Source organism: Rousettus aegyptiacus, unplaced genomic scaffold (assembly GCF_014176215.1).
Source record: "Rousettus aegyptiacus isolate mRouAeg1 unplaced genomic scaffold, mRouAeg1.p scaffold_m13_p_5, whole genome shotgun sequence".
Lineage (NCBI taxonomy): Eukaryota > Metazoa > Chordata > Mammalia > Chiroptera > Pteropodidae > Rousettus > Rousettus aegyptiacus.
In genome coordinates, this window is record NW_023416308.1 from 118429838 (window position 1) to 118451955 (window position 22118).

The 22118-nt window shown below is 50.0% G+C and overlaps 1 protein-coding gene across 25 annotated transcripts in view; it reads left to right on the plus strand.

Annotated features, from left to right (window-relative positions):
• Positions 1 to 22118, plus strand: part of PPP6R3 (protein phosphatase 6 regulatory subunit 3) — a 110531-nt gene that overhangs the window by 78013 nt on the left and 10400 nt on the right. For 9 of the 25 annotated variants that reach the window (XM_036220678.1, XM_036220700.1, XM_036220688.1 and 6 more), the window contains 8 exons: positions 276 to 361; positions 5062 to 5148; positions 9963 to 10060; positions 11662 to 11716; positions 12545 to 12675; positions 17163 to 17284; positions 19445 to 19598; positions 20867 to 20973. In XM_036220678.1, the coding sequence (XP_036076571.1) occupies positions 276 to 361; positions 5062 to 5148; positions 9963 to 10060; positions 11662 to 11716; positions 12545 to 12675; positions 17163 to 17284; positions 19445 to 19598; positions 20867 to 20973 (840 nt within the window). The remainder of the gene's footprint in view (positions 1 to 275; positions 362 to 5061; positions 5149 to 9962; positions 10061 to 11661; positions 11717 to 12544; positions 12676 to 17162; positions 17285 to 19444; positions 19599 to 20866; positions 20974 to 22118) is intronic. The other 16 variants (XM_036220683.1, XM_036220690.1, XM_036220691.1 and 13 more) reach the window with 6 other exon arrangements.

The window sequence follows — 22118 nt, forward strand, 5'->3', positions numbered from 1 at the left end:
GGGCTGGGTTTTTAACCAAAAGGTTTTTTAAAAACTTCTTAAATTCATAGCCTTTAAAGGCTCTGGGCATTGAGCATAGACTTGGGGCAGGGCAGGGGGCTGGTTCTGGTTCCTGGAAGTCCTGGGGACCAGGCCGCGTGAGTCCTTCCAGCTCGGTCTCTACAAGTTCGCCTCCGAGGGGGCGGCGCCCTCTCGTGTTGCCTGTCGATTGATTGTATTTGTCTGCGTCTGGGTCACTGCAGTGACGATGCTTTTCTCCTCTTTTCCCTCTGAAGGTCTTCCAGACGCAGTCAGGGAGCGATGGGAGACGTTCTGCACGACCTCCTTAGGAGAAACCAACAAGAGGAACACGGTGGATCTAGTAGGTTTCACGCGGTTACGTTTCTGTGATTTCAGGGCTCTTAGCCTCTGCCCGTTTATTCAGGAAGGCGTGAGAGATCTTCCGTTTGTGGGTCAAGGAGAAGTCTGTTTCTTTACCAGGAAGAGAGGTCAGTGTTCAGTTTTCTGGCTAATTTGCCTAGACAATTGCTAATTCCGGCCTGGGATGTTAAAGGGACACAGAGAAGCCTCTGACACCTGCTTCACCCCGTACGTAGTTCGTCGTCCTCAGTGCCCGGCCCCCCAGCACTTCAGCAGACAGCAGAACAGCCTCTAGTCTCCCTGTTACTCTGGGGTTTGTCGCCTTCTGCCTCAATTAGCCCTGGGTGGTCAGAGAAGCTAAACATTCCTTTGGATATTTTCTAACATTATTGAGTTGGGTTGACCCTTGTTTTATAATCGTTCCCAGTGGGTGAAATTTTGTAGATGCCTTTGAAACTCCAGCTTTAAAATCTTTTAACAGAATGGTACTTTTAGCCAGGGAATAATGGCATCGATAATACCTTTTTAAATTATATTGGATTTTGGAATGCATTCTTCTTTTTTTTTTTCTTTAACATACTGTTTTAAGGTGAGTATTGCTTTTGTTTTGAACAATGTGGAAAAGCATTTTCTTTCTTAAGCACGTCCCAGCTAATATTCGAGGTGGTGACCTTGACTCCACACGACAGTAGATGTGTCAGGCATTTAATTCTACATTTGAAATTCAGTAGCTACAATCTTGAATTTCTAATAAACAGTAACACCTCGACTGATAGGCAGTCAAGTATCTCCAGCCTTTCTGTCCAGAGCAGAGTTCAGAAGCAGGAGGGAAACAGAAAGGCTGAGGCAGCTGCAGAGCGGTCACCAGGGCATCCTGAGTCACACCCCTGAAGGGCCTGTTGCCTCCTACTTTGTAGATTGACTAACAAATTTGGTTATCTTTTTCCAGACTGTAGACAGATTGGTGGGGTAATGGCTTGTTAAGGCGGGTATAATGATAGACTTAGTAGGTGTGAGGAGTCAGGGGAGTTGAAAAGTTAAGAAATGACTGTAAGAGGGCACCTGTGTGGGGCCATTTAACTAAAATAGATCTGACGGCCCACATTGTCTTAGTGCCTTGGTGCGCTGTATCCCAGCAGAGAAACGCATTCACTCTGATGGCCCGGGGTCATCAAGGAAGGATTAGGTCATTTTTAATGAATATGTTACCCACTATAAATTGTTTTTTCCCCAATCAAACCGGTTAAAATTCTGGATAAAATTCTGGTTAAAATTCAGGGTTTTATTTTAGGGTGAAATTATTCTCTCACACCATGAAAATAAACTGGTTAATTTTAGAGGCCTCTACGTCAATTTCTTGTTAAGACTATAGGCAAGGTGATCTCCTTTAAGGAATTTTTGCCTTCTTTCTGTTTATAAAGGAACATTTGGGAATATTCATTCTCATTTTGATTGAGAAACTCCTTTTAAAATTATCCATTGATTGAATTCTTAGGTAGAAGTAAAAAAAAATGTCCATTTAAACTTGTTATCAGGAATTTTTCAAAACTTTATCTTTGATAATTCTAGCAGATTTTTCTTGTGAGCCGTCCTGTAGAAAGGATGACTCCGTTGCAATTCAGATAACACTGGCTTGGCGCTGTCAGCCACCTGGCCTGTGGCCGCGTACACACTGTGGCGTGAGGGTGTGCCGGCGTGCGGCAGGTTAATGTCAGACACCTCTAGACGTGACCCCGTGTTGAATTGAAGCAGAAATCACAGGCCCCACTGCAGCGCACTGGGAGCTCAAGGCCCCTTTGCCTGTCGCACTTTGGCCACTGTCCTCCGACTGCTTAAATAGTCTGCACTGAAATGGAACAAGGAGAAGCTGGCTCACACGGCGAGGGGGGTCAGATCTAAAGAGTCTGTTAACGTCATCTCGGCATGTGTCTTCTCACGTACTTGTTACTTTTTTAAAAATTGATTGATTCTGTGTTCTCATTTAGTGACTTACTAGTATTTATTAGTTCAAAAAAATATTTGAATGACTACTATGTGCCAGACACTGAGGATGTCAGACTAAACAGGATTGGCAAAAATCCACAGGTCAGAGATGGAGAAACAAATAGGTGGATAAACTCTAGGGCAGGAATCAAGGAGCCTCTGGGGCAGATGCGCATGCATTTAGAATTAGGTGGGCCCGTCCCAGGACTTAGTCCCAGGACTTATTTGTTTTAGAGTCTCGTCGGGGTCTAGGGAGGAAGGGTGAGTGCAGAGGTTGTCCCAGGTGTGCCGAGGCTGGCGTGTCACCCCAAAACAAGCCAGGGAGAGCGGGATGTGAGCCCTGAGGGGCTCTGCAGGCCAGACCCCAACCACTTCTAGTCTCCGGCAAGCCCCTGGGGGTGTGGCCTTACTGCAATGAAAAGCCTCTAGGTTGGGAACTGAAAAAAGTGACATAATGTGCATTTAGAACCACCATCATGGCTGCTGGATTGAGAGCAGGCCGTGTAGTGGGGCCGAGCTGGACGCGGGGAGACGGGTGAGCTGCCCGGTGCAGCATCGATCCTGGCCCGAGGCTGAGGGGCTGGCCCCAGGCGGCGCCATAGACTCCATGTGAGGTGGTGCGGTTCGGGTTGTAGTTTGACAGTAGCCTGAACAGGTGTGCATGGACCGTAGAAACGAGATGATGAGGTTTAGCTGAGGACGCAGAAGGATGGAAGCGGTGCTGACTGAGCTGGAGATGCCTCGCAGCGGCGTGTTCAGAAGTGTCAGTCAGGAACTCGGTGGCGGGCGCGTCTGTGCGGTGACTGCTGGGGTTCCAGTTAGCACCCCCCCCCCCCAACTGGTCCTTTCAGCTCATTATTAAATCAGAATCTCCACATCTTTCAGTAACGTAACTGCAGAGGTGTGCATGCACTGTGTTACTACTACTACTAACTTTCTAAAGCAGTAGGTTTTATTTTTGGAGAAAAAAATTATTTTCAGTACCTCCCCAAGTGGCTTTGAGGGTTCCAGGGAAGGAGAATGTGTAGAGGGATTCCAGTGTCTGGCACATAGTGGTTACTTGACAAAAGCTAGTTTCTCATCTTTAATTATTGAGCTGATAAAATCGTATTTTGTAGCAAAAAGTCCAAGCACGAATGAGGATACGTGTACCCTGTTTAAACTTAGAAAACAGGACATGCCAGGAGCAGCCAACTCTTCTGTTCTCTTACTCTGCCACCTGCCTTGCTCTTTGACTTGTCTTCTGATCCGTGCCCCACCATAGGGTCGCACCCCTAAAACACACCAGCTTAATCCGGCTAGCCCGCCAGCCGAGCTGCCCGGAGCGGCTCAGAGCCCACTGCAGTGGGCCTGACTGCTTGAGCTGCTCTCGGTAGCAGCGGCCGTGAGGTGCCAGCTGCCATGACCAAGCAGTATCCTGCCGCCTGCTCTGGCATTCTGGCCGGGCGCCGTGTCCCTCCCGACTAACTCACTAGCGCTGCAACTGACGCAGGCAGGTTCCCTTCATCAGTCACAAACGCTGCCTCCGACTTCGTCAGACCAGAGTGTCATCTAGACCTTAGGGAGGACGGAGAGGGAATGAATTGGAAACGCTGGGCTATTCACGTGGCTTAGCGTCTCCGCCAGAGATGGTCAGACAGAGAGAAGCAGATTAATTTCAATTGGGCTGTGATTTACTCAGATTCTCACACGCTGTACCACACACCAGACCTGTTTAGATACTGGAACAAGTGTTGAGCTGGAAGAAGTGTGGGGGCGTCTCGGAGCAGACCTGGCCAGTTTCTGTAGCTCCAGGCTGTTCAGTACAGCACGACTGTGTGGCAGGTAACGGCCACTTATGTGCTCCCCCGATGACAGGGGTCTCCACCCGAAACACTTCCACAGAAAGTTCAGAAGTTGCAGTGGTGTAGCGACCCTAGGTTCCGGAGCGCACACACGCTTCCTGTTTATGGCTCGCTGTAGAGAAATCACTGCGATTAGTGCTGTACTTAGTCATGTGTGTATCTTCATTGCTAACTGTTAATACATTTCTCCTAATGTTGTGTGACGTTTATGAATTAATAAAAATCATTACCATGAATTGGTGAGTAGTTCATGTTTGTGTTTTTGCTTAATTAATGTGAGTTAGTAAGTTTTGGGGGCAAGGGGTGCATTTTAAGGGGCAGAAGATTTGGGGTCTTTTAGAAGCAGGGGATTGTTGATTCAAGTCATAGTTAGCGCTTATGGACATTGTTTTCTTTGGAGTGGGCAGAAAATGCAAGAATTTAAAGTGAAATGGTTGTATTTAAACCTGATCTTTCTCCTGGTTCATTAGCAATCCCTGGGAATCGCAGTTTTAGCCTTCATGCTTGGCACGTATAAATTATTTTTCTATTTCATCTGAGCCATTCCTTCTACCTTCCCTGTGTGAATGTTTAATTGGAGTCATTATCAAAATCGCTTGGACAGAGTAACCCATCTCCTACCTGCCTTCTGGAGATGTTAGCCGTGAGGCGTCACCACCAGAGGGCGGCAGAGGGCAGGGAGCCGGGCCGTCCGGCGGCGCCGCCTGCGCTCTGCGGTTGTGGGCGGATTTCCCAGCTTACCTGTTACTGAGTTCTGTTCTTGCTGTTGTTACACGTTGAGAGAAAAACTAAATGTGATTTTTCCATTAAAATGCGATGTAAATGTCCAAAACGTTTCTCTGTTAAATAGTCTTTTACATTTTTATGCATATAGGTTACAACCTGCCATATTCATTCATCCAGTGATGATGAAATTGACTTTAAAGAAACGGGTTTCTCACAGGATTCTTCTTTGCAGCAAGTGAGTCATGCCTAAAGCTTTGCTTTTGTTTTTATTTTAAATGCTTAGTCCAGTTATAATTTATGAATCAGTTTTGGAGTCAGACAATGTGTTAGGATGGGGTTCGGGGCACCTTACTAGTTAGGAGAAACATTTAGGTAGACGTGTTGGGCACGTGAGAGTGGGGATGGTATCGATTACATTCCAGGACGTGTTCCATGCCTGACGCTGATGGGCCGGGTGAATTTTCAGGGGGTCCGAAGGAACGGGGTAGTTCGGGAAGCGTCTCAGTCTTGCCCGTCTCGCGGACTTTTACAGCAGCTGAGTTGCTTTGTATGAGTCCTGTGGGCGAGAGCAACAGGAACGAGGCCTTTTTAATGTCGCTGAGAGTGACTTTCGCAGCTGTCCCTGAACCAAATCAAATGGCTTACGTGTTTCTAATATCTGTAAGGTCTGCTAAATTCAGCTTTAGCTGAAGCAATTCGTTATCCCCCTCCCTTCCCACCCTCAGATTTATCTCCATATATCAGCTGCTCGTAAGGGAAGAAACAGGATATAAACATAAATGTACTGATTTATCTCCCGTTGGTGGTCCTTGGAGAGGTCACAGATGATTTCACTATCTTGACTGGGCATCAGGTGTAGGAGCTAAAAACAAACGCTTTTAAAAGTGACCAGCTTTTCATCTGGAGTCGCCCTTAGTCAGGACCAGGTCCTGGCATGTCAGCCGCCTCGGTACGGCAGCAGGCAGTGCGCTCGCCTTCCCGCCTGACACTGGGCATCGTGCGGCTTCTTTTTTCTCAGTCTTTAAGCTTCGTCTTTCACCAGGGCCAGGGCGAGGCTTCTGATGCTCGTGCGGCCCTGTCACAGCTTCGGCACCTCAGGAGACCGTCCTGCTCCGGATAGGTCGAGCTGAGCAATTGCTTGGTTTTGATACTAGGCAGTTTAACCCTCGCATTTTCAAGATAGGTCTGAAGTAGCTTTCATTCCTTGGCCAACCTCTCGTTTGACCCTTGACACTGCGCCCTTTAAGCCAGCCTCCTGAGCGCAGGGGCAGAGCAGTCGCGGTGGGGCCTTCCTGTGGACCACAGCGCCTCGCGGCCACCCACAGTGCCCTGCTGGCTCGTCGGGGGCCCTCAGGCCTGCTCGCAGTACTTCCGTGGCCTCAGCCCTCTGGTGCTGCCCCAGGAGGCGCTTTGCCAGCAGCTCTTTCCCATTGGCGCACCCGTGGAGATAGAGGTGGCCCAGTCCACCCACAGCACCACCCGGCAGTGGGGCGTGACAGTGTGAAGTATACATGATCCAGGGGCTTCTGCACCTGTCGGAGGAGCTTTAAGAAAAGGAGCGCCCGAAATAGCTAGTGCCAAATAAGCTGATAAACGTGGAGCTGTAGTCCTGATTTGTCAGTCAGGGAGCGGCCGCACTTGGGTATCGAGTGCAGGTCTCCTTACAGCCCATGCAACCTGGCTCCAGGGTCATGGCCCCTCTGCGACAACGTCCAGGCTCTCTCTGGTTTGCCTCCTGTCGCTGTGCATGTGAAGCCGTCGCAGCCACACAACTGCCTGAGTAACAGCTCTCACCAGGCTAGGTTTCGTGGATTTTATCCGCTCCGTGTGACTCTCCAAAATTAGGAAAAATTACTCTTCTTTCCTGATCGACAGGCTTCTAGTAAGCTCTTTCTTTGCATGTTTAAAACAGTCATGGATCATTTTGAGGTTAAGAAATAGGTTCCCAACCTTTTTTCTTGTTCATGTGAGAATACAAGTCTAGGTTAATTTAGTCTTGAGGTCTTAGGTGAACGAGAACTTGAACTTCAAGTTCTCGTTCACGTTTGCAGTTAGGTCTCACGCTGGTCAGGTCTGGAGTGTAGAGAGCGCAGGGCAGGTCATTTAATAAGGCTTCTAGACCACGTCACCCGTGGCTCAGTGCCCCACTGTGTTTGTACCCTGGCCTGTTCCATCATGCCTCCCGCCCGCTCCGGTGGCCTGTGCTCTGACTCTTCCTCCTCGCATCCCTGCCTGGCAGAGATGCAGGGGGTCGGGGCTGAAGCCACAGACAGGCTCTAGCAGACATCATCTGCAGGCAGCCGAGTCAGACGAAGCGGACAGGGAGTTTCGGTCGCCCGGGGGCACCACCAAAGAGATTGGCTTAACAAAGCAGTGGGCGTGCTCCTCAGTGACTTTGGACAGTCCCTGGCTTTAGACAGGGTGACAATTTTGGGAAGTGTGGGCTTGCTTTTTTTGTTTCATGTTTTTATATTGTTTAGGTAATTAAAACCTTTTAATAATTACACAGCCATATGGTGTTTTCCAGACTTGGCTTTCTCAGTGTCCAAAGCAGTTTTATGTAGCTTTAAATAGAATCCAGTCACAGCCTTCACTTACGCGGGTTTAGCAAGCCTTGGCGGCTTTATTAGTAAAACTCATATTTGAAACCTGAAGTTCTTTGCTGGGTCTTATCTTCCTAGAAACTGTAATAGACTTAGCAGTAACGAAGACTACAAGTTTGTTTTCTTTAACTCTGTCGTTGCACGGAGGTTAACTGTGTCAGTTGCTACATATCTCGATAGGTAGGTGAGTGCAGATGCGTGTGTGCATGTGTGTGTGTCTGTACGTGCGTGACTGTACAGCTGCCTCTCTGTCCACGGGCTCCACGTTGGTGGATTCAACCAGCCGCTGATTGAAAATACTCAGAAAGGAACATTTTGTTGTTGCCGATGTATATACTATGTAACTAGGCCCGCAGTGGGTCTGTACTGAACTGAATTTTTGGTCATTGTTTCCTAACAAATATTTACATAGTAATTACATTGTATTAGGTATTATAAGTAATCTATAGATAATTTAAAGCATATAGGAGAATGTGGGTACTTTATATGCAAATACAGTTTTGTAAAAAGGACTTAAGCATCCTCGGATTTGGGCATTTGAGGGGTCCGTGGATACCGAGGGGTGACTGTGCATGCACGTGCGTACGTATTCACATACACATTTACAGTGCATTTAGTATTTGCATTCTGTTTACGAAGCAGTTAAAGTATCGTGAAGCATTAATAGGAACACTTTGGGTAACATTTTTCCCTTTTACACCCCAAAGATTTACAATGTCTCTAGAAGTACAAAAAAACTAAAGGAAAAAAAAGAATGGGGGAAAAAAAAAAAACGATGGAGAGGGAGCTTCTCCCTCGCGTGACCAAATTTCTGATCTGTAAATAAACTCAGAGCCTGGCCTACGCGGCCGCTCAGAGCTGGCCTTCGGGGTTCTTCCCTGCCGGGAGTTACCAAGCATTCGTTTTACCTTAAGATGAAGCCGCGATTCGGAGGGGCGGCTTCTTTCTTTTTGGTGTAATGAACGTGAATGCTGCGAATGTATTGTGGTTCCCACCCGCCTGTCCGCAGCTCCGCCCAGCCTCCCACAGCTTGTGCCTCCCCGTCTGTCTTCAGCCAGGTTCCCGCAGCTCAGCCCGGGTGCACCTCGCTCACAGTGCCCGGCGCAGCTGGCGCCAGGCCCTGGGTGCTCATGTAGCGTCACCTCTGTGGGCAAGAGAGGGGCAGCGTGAGAGTGGGGTGGGCATCCTGAGTTAGAGAAACGTGAGATTTTACGTTCTCAGTAAACCAGATACAGCCTTTTTCAGACCTAAGGAAAAGATGCCTTCCAAAGCCAAATATAAGGTTTGTTTTTAAAGCATCTGCGACTTGGATTATCCATGCCATAATTCCCTGCCACCGGAATGAGCCGTCGGGAAGGAGAGGTAGAGGCAAGTCCGCAGCGGACCTCTGCAGGGCTGCGTCTGTGGGTTGTGCACAGATGGAGGACCACGGGGACGGGGCTGTAACTCAGCTCCAGCTGTTCCCTCCCAGCTGGTGGCTTGGGAGTGACACCTGCAGTCAGCCGCCGCGTGCTGCTCGCGCCCCTCGTGTGGGGCTCTCCTGCAGGAAAGGACCATCTCCTTCCACAGCTCTGTCCCCGGGCGGCACACACAGTGATACTTGTCTCCATTTTTATGGTTTCGGGTAAAGCTAGCGGCATGTGCTCATCTTCTTGCGTTCCCCGCCCTCGATTGGCAGCAGAGCACGCACCTGCCTCCACCCGCTCCCTGGGCCTGCTCGTTGAGAGTGTCGACCGTTTTGTGGAGTCCATAGTCACATTCCCCCCATTTCTCGCCTAAGAAAACCCAAGTGGGCCTGGTGCTTTAGAATGGTGAAGGAAACCGGGGTAGGCTTTGCGGGCTGATTGTGGACCAGTGTTAAAACTGTCTGTCCTCCCTCTCAGGTAGGTGGGACAGAAGTTACTTTTATACTCTTCTCAATCTCTAAGATGTAAATCTCTTTTTTATAAAAATAAAGTGTCCCCGAACGTTGTGTTTGTAGGGTTGTGATTGTGATTCTGAGTTGCTGTGCTGGATTGGGGGGGGTGGGGAGATGCCGAGGGGGGGGTGTGGGGGTCCCCACTTGTTGGCTCTTAAGGGTGAGGTTGGTTGTGTCCAGAGGCAACTGGTACACTGTATAATTTCAGACCTTCACGTGTCACTTGATCACATCTTCGACCGGACAACCCAAGCCTCTCTAGAGATAATTTGCAGTAGAGGACAGAGCGGTCACTTAACAGTTCTTACAATGACACCCGCATTTGAATGACTAGTGGACAAAATTCCAGACATTTCCTGTTTTGGGTTAATTGTGTCTGAAATTATGATATTATTTTTAGAAAACACACCAACTTTTTAAGCCCTATTACTATGTAACTAAGATGATTTCTGGAACGCAAATGGGCAAATAGTATGTGGAATGTCATTAGAATCATTATGTCACTGTCACTGGTCCTGGGGTTGCCAGGCCTTTTCTGATTATCAGATGCAACAAATGACGTCCAATTTTATTGACCAGTTCGGCTTCAACGATGAGAAGTTTGCAGATCAAGATGACATTGGCAAGTGAGTACATTTTTTCCTGTTTCTATAATTCTCTTACACTCCTGCTCTTTGTGACACATTTTGTGATTTTCCCGGATTCTTGAAGGAACTTGCGTGCTGAGTCGGGAGGAACCCGCCTCCCAGGTGTCTCTTTAGTCTCAGCCTGTCCCGCCCTGGAGCCCAGTAGGAATCATGGTGTCTCCCTCTGCAAGGGCTCGCTTCTGGGCTTGACCTCTTTCAGAGAGGCTTGTTTTTACTAGGTTTGGGAGCTTAAGTCATCGTTCTCCTCTTGGCATTTTACCCAAAGTAGCGACTCCCTCGCGAGGTACCTGGTGAGAGCAGGCCGCCCACTGACAGCGCATAGCGAGGTGTCCTCGTGTGGCGGGGCGGGAGCAGCCCCAGCTGGGCGGCGTCTCTTACCAGGCGACTCACAGGAAGGCAGAGTTAGGTCTCGCGCAGGAGCAGCAGTCGGGGTCAGAGGAGCACAGGAACGGGAGTTATCGGTGCTCTAGAGAACCAGTGCATGGATGTGGGAAGCCCTCGGACGTGGGCATGGCGATCTGGCGTCGTCTGACCTTGGGAAGTGAGAGGGGGTCACAGGTCAAGCATCAGCGTGAGGGGCGGTGTGGCTCGTTGAGGACAGGGTTTGGCGTGTCGGACGTCTGCTCTCACGGACTCTCTGACGGCCGAGAACATCCGGTGCCTGTTGTGGTGGCTCCAGCAGTGTGTCGAGCTGCAGCCGATGGAGGCTGTCGTCGTCACAAGGTGCAGCTTAGGCGCGGGAGAAGCTAACAGACTTCGGGCGCACTCACAGTGCCACACACCACGCTGCGTTGGCGCCCGGAGCCGCAGGCTGCACTGTCAACAGCAGGGGTCGAAGGCTGTGTCGGCAGCCCTGAGAACCGGCTCACTGAGATCCAGAGAGAGCACGGACGCCCCGCAGCGTCCGGCCTGGACCCCAGGGCTGCTCACACCAGCACCCGCAGGCCCCCCACGTGGCATCTCAGCGCTTCCCGGCCTGAACTCTCAGCAAATGTTACTAGTTAGGGAGCCACAGTATTTTTAAAACTCGTATGGGTACCTGGGATAACGATTGATTAGAACAGATCTCTAAGAATGATACGCTACCTCCTACTCAAATACTCTGTTTATCAGGCTATAAATTTTTTATTGTTTGCTTTCTTCCTGATTAGGCCACATTAGAGCGTAAGGTTTGGGGTGTCTGTGTATTCGATGTGTGTGGTGGCTAGACCCGGAGGAAGCTCGGGGCCTGGCAGCTTCCGTGTGCTCTTCCATGTTTTGACTTGTCTCCTTCGTAAATAACCCTTTTCCTGATGATGGAGCCGTGGTGGTTTCCACGGACGCGTGAAAAATCTTTTATAGACAGGACGGCTTTGAGGGTGTGTTTATCGTGTCTGAAAAGGCTTCCATTCCAGCCTTCCCATTTTATACACATTCCTTAATGCCAAGGGAGGAGCTGTTATGTAATGCAAGCAGGGTTTTGTTTTTTAACTTAGAGATTTTAATGATAGTGTAAATATTTTAAATTTGCAAAATGTCACAAGTACTGTTTCTTGTTTCTGTGAGTCTGTAGATAACTATTCCTGCACTTCTGTCTACAGTGTTTCTTTCGATCGGGTCTCAGACATCAACTTCACTCTCAATACAAACGAAAGTGTAAGTATTGGTGTTTCCTGTCGTGAGCAACAAGGCCAACGAGAGATGGACAAGTGGGAGCTGGGTGCGCAGGGGCCGCCGTGGGTGCTGGGTGCGCTGGGAGACCTCTGAGCGAGGTTTCTTACGCTCGCATGAGCTGCCTGCCTGTGGGCGCGGGCGCTTGCACGCTGGTGTAAGATGCGGCGGGGCTGATCAAACCAGGGCCACTTGGGACTGCAGTGTAGACGTCGCGCTTCACAGAGCGCAGGGGAACCCCGGCCCGCCACATCTCAGGTCTGCCGTCTGTCAACGGGAGTGACACTCGGGCTCGATTAGGCCAGCGCTCACCACCGGGCGGTTTGGAAACACCGGGCAGCTGCGCCGAGCGATGCGGGCCCAAGCACCGCTCGCGTGTCGGGAGCGGGCCCGGCCTGCACCCGTGCGCCGATCGGCATGGCGGACCGCGGCCTTACTGCCCGGCGTGGTCACTGGAGCGCGCGGGCAGGGTGATGGGCACGCGTCGCCGCTGCGGGACTGGGGAAGGCAGGGGGGCGGGGTGCCCCCGGGCGGGCCGAGGGGCTCGTGGAGTCAGCGTGGTGCCTCTGCCGCACGCAGGCGCGTCGGGCGCAGTCGGGGCTCCGTGTGCCAGCTCAGTTCGGTCGTATCGGGCAGCTTTTTGTGTCACTCACAGAGAAGCTGACACTAGAGGATCGTGTTTTGTCTTGGTGTGTGTGAGGAGCACCGTTTTCTGAAGGGAGTGGAGGAATGTGATTTACAGTGGTGACTTGCAGAGAAAATAACTTGATTTTGAAATTTGTTTTGTTTTCTCCACCTCTCGTTTTCATTCAGGGAAATATTGCCTTGTTCGAAGCATGTTGTAAGGAAAGGATACAGCAGTTTGACGACGGCGGCTCCGACGAGGAAGACATCTGGGAGGAAAAGCACATCGCGTTTGCGCCGGAGTCCCAGAGGCGATCCAGGTGAAGGATGGTCCGTCACCGCGGCAGGCACGCCCGGTGCGCGTGCGCGCGGTTCCCGGGCGAGGTGCTCGGTGTCCTCCCCCCACGAGGGCTTTGACCTGGAGGCCGAAGCTTCTGTTGTGGTCAGAACGCCGGGCCAACTGGCGTGAGCGGGCGGCAGGAGGGTGGGCAGCCCCAGGCGCCCTGCTTGGCAGCGCCGGAGACGTTGAGACGTGGCTCAGGCGTGACACGGCCTCTCGTGAGCGGGAGACGCACGGAACCGTGTGGTCACACAGTGTTTTAAGGCTCGCAGTGACAAGAACCTAAACAGATTTGCTTCTTCACGTGGCTTTCTCGCTGTCTGAGGCTTCATCGTCAGAATTTTCATAGTTAGAGAACAACCGCTGAACTTTGATTTTGATTTCATTTATTTTAAATAAGTAGTTTCCACGTGACATGCAATTCAAAGAAAACGGCCGTTGGGGAAAAGTCAAGCTCCCTCCGCCCCCGTGTTCTCAGCCGGCCACTCCTGTCGCTGGGCAGAGTGGGCCAGCATCGCCCGTTCGGCGCAGGCCCAGCCAGTGGTGTCATCCGTCCGAAGGGTGCTGTGCGCCCCCAGCTTAGAGGGGACCCACCAGCGGCTCACCCAGGGAAGGCACGTTTGTCTCACAGCCCAGCGGCTTGTCTTTTACTCCCCCTCTGTCGCCTTCTGCGTATTGGTTGCTCTAGGAACGAACAGCAAGAGACAAATGTCTTCACGGTGATTTTTTTTCTTTTTTAATGTAAAGTGACCGTCAAACGTGTCTGTCACCATTTGCTATGAAATTTCGGTCCTCGTGTTGAGTGAAGTCACTGGCCACGGCCTGCTGGCATTCGTCTCTGGGACAGGCCGTCCTCACACACTAACACAGCGGTGCAGTCCGCACCAGCAGAGAGCATCCAGCACGGCAGGGCAGACAGTGTCCCGGAGGTGGCAGCGTGGCAGCTGACACCGAGCAGGGACACCGCGTGATGGCAGGAGGCAGTCTTTCACTACGTAACATCTCTAGTGAGATAGAATAAGCCGCATTGATTTAAATTACACAAGGGAGTCCGTTTTGACGTGTCCCTCCATGGGCTTTGGTGACGCCTTCCCCCCACCGGCCTTCGTTCCTTTACAGTTTTGTACAAATGAATCACACATCGTATACTTTTTTGTCTAGCTTCTTTAACTCAGAATAATTAAGAGTCATCAGTGTCACGTGGTGTATCAGAGTTCATTCCTTTATATTGTCGAGCAGGGGTCTGTTGAATGGATATACTATAATTTGTTTATTTGTTTACTTGTCAGTAAACACTTGAGTTGTTTCTAGTTTTTGGCTGCGATGCCACCTGAAATCAGAGTGTGATAGGTTAAAGGTGTGTACTTACAAACCCTAAAACAACCACTAAATAACGAAAACAGTAAGCCAACAAAGAACATTAATCATAAAAATTCAAGGGAAAGAAAAAGCAGCTGAGACAACAGAAAGCTAATAGCCAGACAGAAACCTGAGCAGCCACGTCAGTAATCTTTCAGATGATTCAGAAACACAATTAAAACATGGTCAGGTCGGATGAAAAATAAAGTCTAACTTCTGCTTGTGAAAAAAGTAATTTAAATGTAGACCCCAACAGTTCACAAGAAAGAGTAGAGGGCCTGGGTTAGTGTGAGGTTTAAAGGGAAGGCCACACGGGCTCCGTACATGAAGAGGATTCGACAGTTGTTTGTGCGTGTGGACAACCTCTCTGGGTGCACACTCCTCTCTGTCACTGACAAAACGGTGGGCAGAAATCAGTTAAGTTACAGAACACTTAAACAGTGCACCAGCCACCTTGACCGACTGGACGTTCATGAAGCACTCCACCCAACGGTAGCAAATTATGCCTTCATTTCAAGTTACATGAACTATTTATTAAGTGAGACTGTGTTTGGGCTATCAAGCATGTCCCCATAAACTCCAAGGTTTTAAGACACAGTATGTTCTCTGACTCTAGCGGAATTAAGTTAAAAATAAGTTAACAGAAAGATCTCTGGAAAATCTCCAAATATGTGGAAACTAGCATGAGTTAAAGAAGAAATCATAGGGGGAATTACAGTGTTTTGAATTGAAAGAAAATGAAAACAAAGCATCATAATTTAGAAGGTACAGCTAAAAACACTTACGGGATCATTTTTAGCACTAACTGCTTATTTTGAAATAAATCTCAAATCCGTGACCTCAGTCAGCTTTTTTCCACCTTAAGAAACTAGAATGCAAAAGAAAACGAGTAGAGAAAATTATTGTAATCAAAAGTCGTTCTTTGAGATTAATGAAATTGATACATCACTAGACAGAATGATCAAGAAAAAGGAAGATACAAATCACTAATATCAGGAAGGAGAGGTGACATCACCATAGATTTTATAGGTACCAAGTGAAAGGAAAATAAAGGAATGTTGTGAATAGCTTTATGCCAGAAATTCTGACAACTTAGATGATCTTTGATCCAAAGTACCAGAGCTCAAGCAGAAAAGATTACCTGATGACTAGTCCCATATCTATTAAAGGATTGAAATTTTTAGGTTAAAATTGCCCATGTACACCAAAAAACCTCCAGTCCCAGATGGCTTCTCTGCTGAATTCTATGACATATTTCAGGAAGAACTAATACCAGTTCTATACAGAAGCTTCCAGAAAATTGAAAGGGAAGGCATAGTACCCATCTGATTCTATGAGGCCACATCAGTGTACCCTGAAAACTGACATTACAAGAACATTGACCAGTTAACTCTCATGAATGTTGATGCAAAAACTCCTTTAAAAATTTTAGCAGATAAATGTATTAGTAATACATCATGACCAAGCAAGATTCTGGGAATACAGAGTTGGTTTAACATTTGGAAATCGATAATAATGTGGCTGAATTCACATCTGTTCCTGATAGAATTCTCAGCAAACTGGAGCTAAAAGGGAATTTCTTCCACCTGATTAAAGCTTTTCCAGTAAACCTACCATTAGCATCATACTTAATGGTAAAAGACTCAGTGATTTTTCCCTTAGGATCAGGAGCAAGGCAAGGATTTCGCTTCTCGCCATTGCCTCTCAGTATTGTGCTGGAGGTTCTAGCCAGGAAAAATAAAAAGCATCTGGATTGAAAATAGAAAAAGTAAACCTCTCTCTATTCGTAGACAGCATGACTGTCAATGTAGAAAATGTATTGGAATCTATAAGACTAAAAGAACAATTAAGTGGGCTGACTGAGATTACAGAGATTACACAAGATGAATAGAATCGTTTCTGTGTACTGTAACAAATAATTAGAATTGAAATTACTAAGCAGTACTATTCATAGCAGTATCAAAATGTTACATGCGTAGGATAAATCTGACAAAGGATGTGCAAGACCCGTACACTGAAAATTACAGAACAGCTGAGTGAAACCAAGACTTGATAAATGTTTATGAATCGGAAGACTCAATATTTGTCAGGATGCCAGTTCTCCCCACATTGGTCTAGATTCACTGCGATCCCAGACAAAATCGTAACAAGTTTTTTGGTAGCTATTGACAAGTCGATACTTAAATTCATATGAAAATGCAAAAGACTGCAAATAGCCAAAACGACTTTCATAAAGCAGAGTCGGGGGCCCAGCATGACCTGATTTCATGATACAGCTATTAAGGCAGGGACCAGAGCGAGGGCCAGGCGCCTCCGTGCACAAGTGTGTAGAAGGCAATTCAATGAGAAAGGACAGGCTCTCAAACCAACGGTGCTGAACAGTCTGACATCCGTATGCAGAAAGGTAAACTCAGTCCGTACCTCTTAGCATGTGCACACGTGAACTCGAAGTAGCTCATAGACCTAAACGTAAAACTATAAAACTTACACTAGAAAATCGTCACGGCCTTGAGTTAGGGAAAGGTTTCTAAGATGCAACATCCAAAAGAGTATACGTGGAAGAAAAATGTCATCGTGCTTAAATTTATCAAAACTAAACACTGCTCTTCAAAAGACACTATTAAGAAAGTGAAAGGCCAAGGCATCTGCTAGGAGACGTTTGCAAGCCGTACGTATGTGAAGGACTCTCACAGCCCCCATAAGAAAAAGACAATAACCCATTTTTTAAATGCACTAAAGATGTGAAAAGACACTTCTGAAAGAAGATAGACGAGTAGTGAATGAGCAGAAAGAAGCGCAGGCGCCATGGTCACTAGGGAAATGTAGGTTAGCAGCGCAGCCAGGTGCCTCCACAGAAGGCGCTTTTTAGTAGTTGTTAGTAGTTGTGACCTGCATCTCAAAGCCACACCCGAGTGGCGGAGCTCCGGTGGCTTAGGGCAGGATTAGGCAGCACACCCGGAACAGAGACCTCGCAGAATGGCAGTTGGGCAGATCTGAGCCTCTTGAAGCGCGATGGGATTTTTTCGTTGTCAGATGCACTTTAGAATTTTCTGGATTTAGTTAGTGCCTGATACGCGGCGTTAAATATTTTGGTCCCTTTTTCCTTAGCTCGGGGAGTACAGACAGTGAGGAAAGTACAGACTCCGAGGAAGAAGACGGAGCGAAACAAGACTTGTTTGAATCCGGTAGCGCCGGCGCCGAGGACAAGATGGAGGTGGACCTGAGTGAGTGTATGTCGCCTTCCTCCACGTGCTTGTGTGTTGGGAACGGGCCAGCTGGTCTGCAGTGTCTGAGGAGACTTTCGAAAGAATAAGTTAGTTGAAACACATGTAGTCATTCGACCGGGCCCAAGGCATGGAGCAGGTCACACCTCTGATGACAGCGTGCTCCTCATGGCACAAGGACCCCCTGTGCGAGCCTAGGGGACCCCGCAGTATGACCCTCTGCATGCCGCTGCAGGAGAGAAAGACGGGGAAGTCCTGTGAGTTGTAGAATCATGAACACACTGGGCCAGAAAATACACCTTAAAGCTTAAACACTTTTAAATGGGTTTTCAGAGATTTTTACGGATCTCATAACTCTAAACCTTGCCCAGTTCAGTATCAACTGCATGCAGGCCCTCGTGTAAGCCTCCTTGGCAGCACCCCAGAAGTGGACGGTGCGTATCAGAATCGAACAGATGCAGAACCCAGGCCTGGGGAAGTTAAGTAACCCACGCAAAGGCGCAGGGAGGCCGGTCTGTAAAATGGGACCATTTCTGCCGTAACAGTTCCTTCTCAGTCGTTTATCTCTAGCCGTCCCCCACATAGGCGCCAGATTCCCTAGCCTGGCGTCCCTTCCTTCCTTCCAGCCTGATCCCCAGTTGTGATAGAAAATACCTGAGAGAGAACAGTGGTTTCCACACCCAGCTTGTCCCCAGGCAGGGACTGGGGATTCATCATAAGCACTATGAAGGGAAAGCATGGGCTACACTAAGAGCCAGTGACAGGCCCAGTGTCATCCGAGGGACACATCTCCGAGGAGGGTGTTTAAACAGGTCTGCAGACATGGTCCAGACTTGGCTGGCAAGGCGGCATGGTCGGAGGGCACCGCGCCCAGCGTGCACCCCACTGCCCTCGCCTCTGCAGATGTGTGTCTGCAGGACTCAGAAAGGAAATAAGAAAACTCTTCTCAAAATTTCACATATGATACCAGCTGTGTGGCTTCAGCAGAGTGCCCGTTCTCCAGCGTTAGCCAGTGCCCCGCAGTGCAGCTCAGGCACTGTTTCCCTGTAGTTAGAGTCAGCCCGCTCACCCCAGATGAGAGCTCAGCGCCCCCACTTCGGACAGTGGTCAGAGGGCCCAGTGTCGGCACTGCCAACGAGCCGGCTGTAAAGCAGGAGTCCTGTGGCCTGTTTGGGTTCAGTTCTTTCCTAATACAGCTCACAACTCAGAGAAGAGCATTACTTACTATTGCCAATTATCACAAAGGATATTTCGAAGCATGCGGATGAATAGGACAAGGTCTGGAAGGGTCCCGAGCATGGGCGCTTCTGTCCCCATGGAGTTTGTGATGCGTCAGCCTCTTGTTCGCCATCCCAGAAGCTCTGAACCCCTACAGCTGGGGGTTTTAAATGGGGCCTCGTTAAGTAGCTGTGATGGATTAAATCACTGACCATTTATGATGAGCTCAACTTCCAGTCTCTGCCTCCAGAAGGGTTGGGGGAGGGGAGCGGTGGGAATGAGGCCGAAAGTTCCAGCCCGCTTTCCCTGGCTGACAGCCCTCATCCCACCAGTTAGCTCTCGGCGCGCGTCAGCATGCGAGAAGAAACTCGGGGCTTCAGAGTGGGGTGAGCAGAGGCCAGACACACACTTCTTGTTGGGGCGGGGAGGCCTTCCTGCTAATACCTGGGGAGCTTTAAGAATATGAAGTGGGGCCGGATGTGGATCGGGCAGCATTACGGCTGTTTCCAGCCGTTGAAAACCAACAGATCCTTTTTTTAAAATAAACTTTATTTTGGAATAATTTTACATTTACAGAAAAGTTGCAGAGCTGGTAGATGGAGTGGCTTCCCTCACGCCTCTTGCTCCTGGTGTCAACGTGACCTTGGTACATTTGTCAGCACTAGCGTATCTCATGTATAGCTTTACACCCTTGTGAGGTTTTCTATTAGGAAAACATCTTACAAGCGGGGATTGCCAGGGGATCAGAGGACACGCGGTTTCATAACGGGGTCGCTGTGACAAATGCCCTCCAAGCGACAGTGCCCCTGCCAGTCCCTTCAGTGGTGCGGGCTCCCTTTTCCACACACTCCCATCTTTTTGTCACTGTGAATCTCTTTCTGAAAAATGTCTTGTGTCACATTAAGCTATTAAAGCATTCTCGAAATGAAATTCCTCCCCTCTTTCTAGCACCCAACTGGTCAGCCAACTTCGATGTCCCCATGGAGACGACCCACGGTGCTCCCTTAGACTCTGTGGGATCTGACGTCTGGAGCACAGAGGAGCCACTGCCAACTAAAGACACAGGCTGGGCCTCGTTCTCGGAGTTCCCGTCTTCCCTGAGGTGAGCTCCCACGCCGGCTGTCCAGACGTCCCGGACGGGCGGGTCGCGTGTGCTTGTCGCTGACACCTTCGCCCTGATTTACTCCCATCCAGTGCAGTGCCTTAAACAAGGTAGAAAACTCAGCTCGGGGGCATAGTGACCCCCTCCCTCCTCGTATCCTGCGTGAGCTGAGCAGCAGCAGACTAAACAGAGCAGCCTGGGACGACGTGGCCTCGGGTCGATTGGCAGGATGCCGGTGCAGAGGGCATCTGCAAGGGCTTCTCTGGCCTCCCGGGGCTGTCGGGGAGGGTAACAGTGAGGGGCGGCCGAGGAACAGGCAGGCACCTCCGTGCAGAGCGCCCTGGAATAGCGCAGCGTGTGTCTTGAATTTGATAGGTAGTTTGGACTCCTGTGTCCCTTGTAGCTGGTCTGGTGCTGTGATTAAGGGGTGTGGCAGACATGCTGTCAGTCCACTTGTATGTATTATTCTCAGTTGACAGTAACCTGTCATTTTAGAATTTTCCTGAATAATGTCAGCATTTGAGTATTAACCATGGATTTCATGTCTCGTCAGGCTTAGTTTGATTTGCTGAACACTGTTTCATTTTGTGTGCTGAAAAAATTAATCTCAACCATACTGTTTGAAAGACTTCCTCTACCTGTTCTAGCAGGTGATGTTTTTAAACAGTTTACAGGAAAGGATATGAGGGTAAACTATGGAGAGCTAGCAGTTACCGTCTCGGAAGCCCAGAGAATACGCTGAAACCCGCATGGCTTTATAGCGACTGCGGCGACAGCAGTTAGTGAGGTTATTCAGAGGCAGAGGTGAGGCTCGTGGAAAACGTCTCAGCGTCAGGAATTATTTCCCCATCTCTGCTCCAGCACCGGTCCCATCCCTCCCTCTCGCCCTCTGTGTCTTTTCACAAGTGGAGAACGTGCCGAAGCGGCCGGCTCCCCTTTCCCCCTCGGGCACAGCTCGGGTTTCTCATTCAGCATCTGGAAGAGGGCCAGGCCCTCCGGGCGGCTTGGCTCCAGATCTGTCAGCGCAGTCTGATACCATACTGCGACCGCCAGTGCTTTCCTGCCCTGGGAGCCTGGCGATCGCGGTGAGGCTGAGGCTGGGGCCGCCGGAGACTGGTCTGGACCGCTTTCCCGGTCCACGCTGGATCTGTGCGTCCTGGAGGCCGCTCCGCCTGCCCACGCCCTTGGGCCGAACCACACTTGAGCGAGTCTCGAGGACTGAGGGCTGTTGACCAGGGCTGACGTCTGAACTTCCTCTTTCCCCAAAGCACGAAGGATTCCCTAAGGAGTAGTTCTCCGGTGGAGATGGAGACCAGCGCGGAGCCGACGGACCCTCTGACACCCAGTGCCGCGGCGCTGGCGGTGCCGCCGGAAGGTGGGTGCGGCGTGCCAGGCGCTCCGCCTGCAGGCCGTCCTTCTGTCGTCGGTCAGGCTTTGACTCACACGTAGTTTTCTAGGTCTGAGAAGTTGTCTCAGTGTGCGTAGCAGGTGTGTGAAACCAGACGCGACTCTGGCTCAGGGGCCAGGAGAACGGGGTGGCGGGTCTGACGTGCACAGGCAGCTGGGGAAGAGAAGCTGTGTGCTCACCCCGGAACCACCGCGTGCTGGCCGTAGAAGAGGCTGGGCCTGAGTTCCCTGGGGCGACCAGAGCCAGAGTTAGTCACGTGCGTTCCAGGGTGACCGCACCCAGTCCTTTGGTCCCTTGGAATTTACTTTGCTGGAGCACACACGTGTGTCTGGGTGTGTTTCAGGCTGTGGGGCTGTTTATTTTCTCTTCTTTTATGGACAGATTAAATTATCACAGGGGGTCCAGTGGGTTGTCCTGTTTTTCAAAATACGGATATCGTTCCTTGCATAGGCCCTGAACTCCATTCAGCCTGATGACCAGGGCTTTGGGGGGTGGGGGCAGACGTGAGGTGTGTCGGTGGTATGTGGGGGGCACAAAGAAGAAAGTCCTTAGAAAAAGAGACGAGGGTACAAGTAGAGGGCGCAAGAACCCAGGGGCAGGGAGGGGCAATGAAACCAGTAACTGGCGTTGGTTTTACTTGTCATTCTATCCAACATTTTACGTAGAGGACCTCATTTTACCCCTCAGCAGTTCGACAGGTGGGTTCAGCTGCCCCGTTCGTGGGTAAGGACACTCAAGCCCAGGTTAGATACCGAGCCCCAGCGGGCAGAGAGGCAGGAGCCGGCGAGGGGTGAGGCCGGGGTTTGGATTCAGGAGGTGTGGCTTCAGAGCCCAAGCTGACGACCAGCGTACTGGGGGCGGGGCTCCCAGCGATAGGAGAAAAACAGCCCGCGAGGAACCACGAGAAAGCAACTTGAAAAAATAAGGTGACCCAAGGGCGACAACCGAAAGGAAAAGGACGCATGGAACAGTGCAGTGGGGTGGCCGTGAGCCGTGTCCTCGGGATCGAAGCGGGGGAGGCCAGGATTTGTGGCCGCCACCTCCGGCCTGGGCCCGGACGCACTGGAGAGTGCCGCGGGGCGCGGGCGGCGTGGGCAGCCATGGAGCGCGGA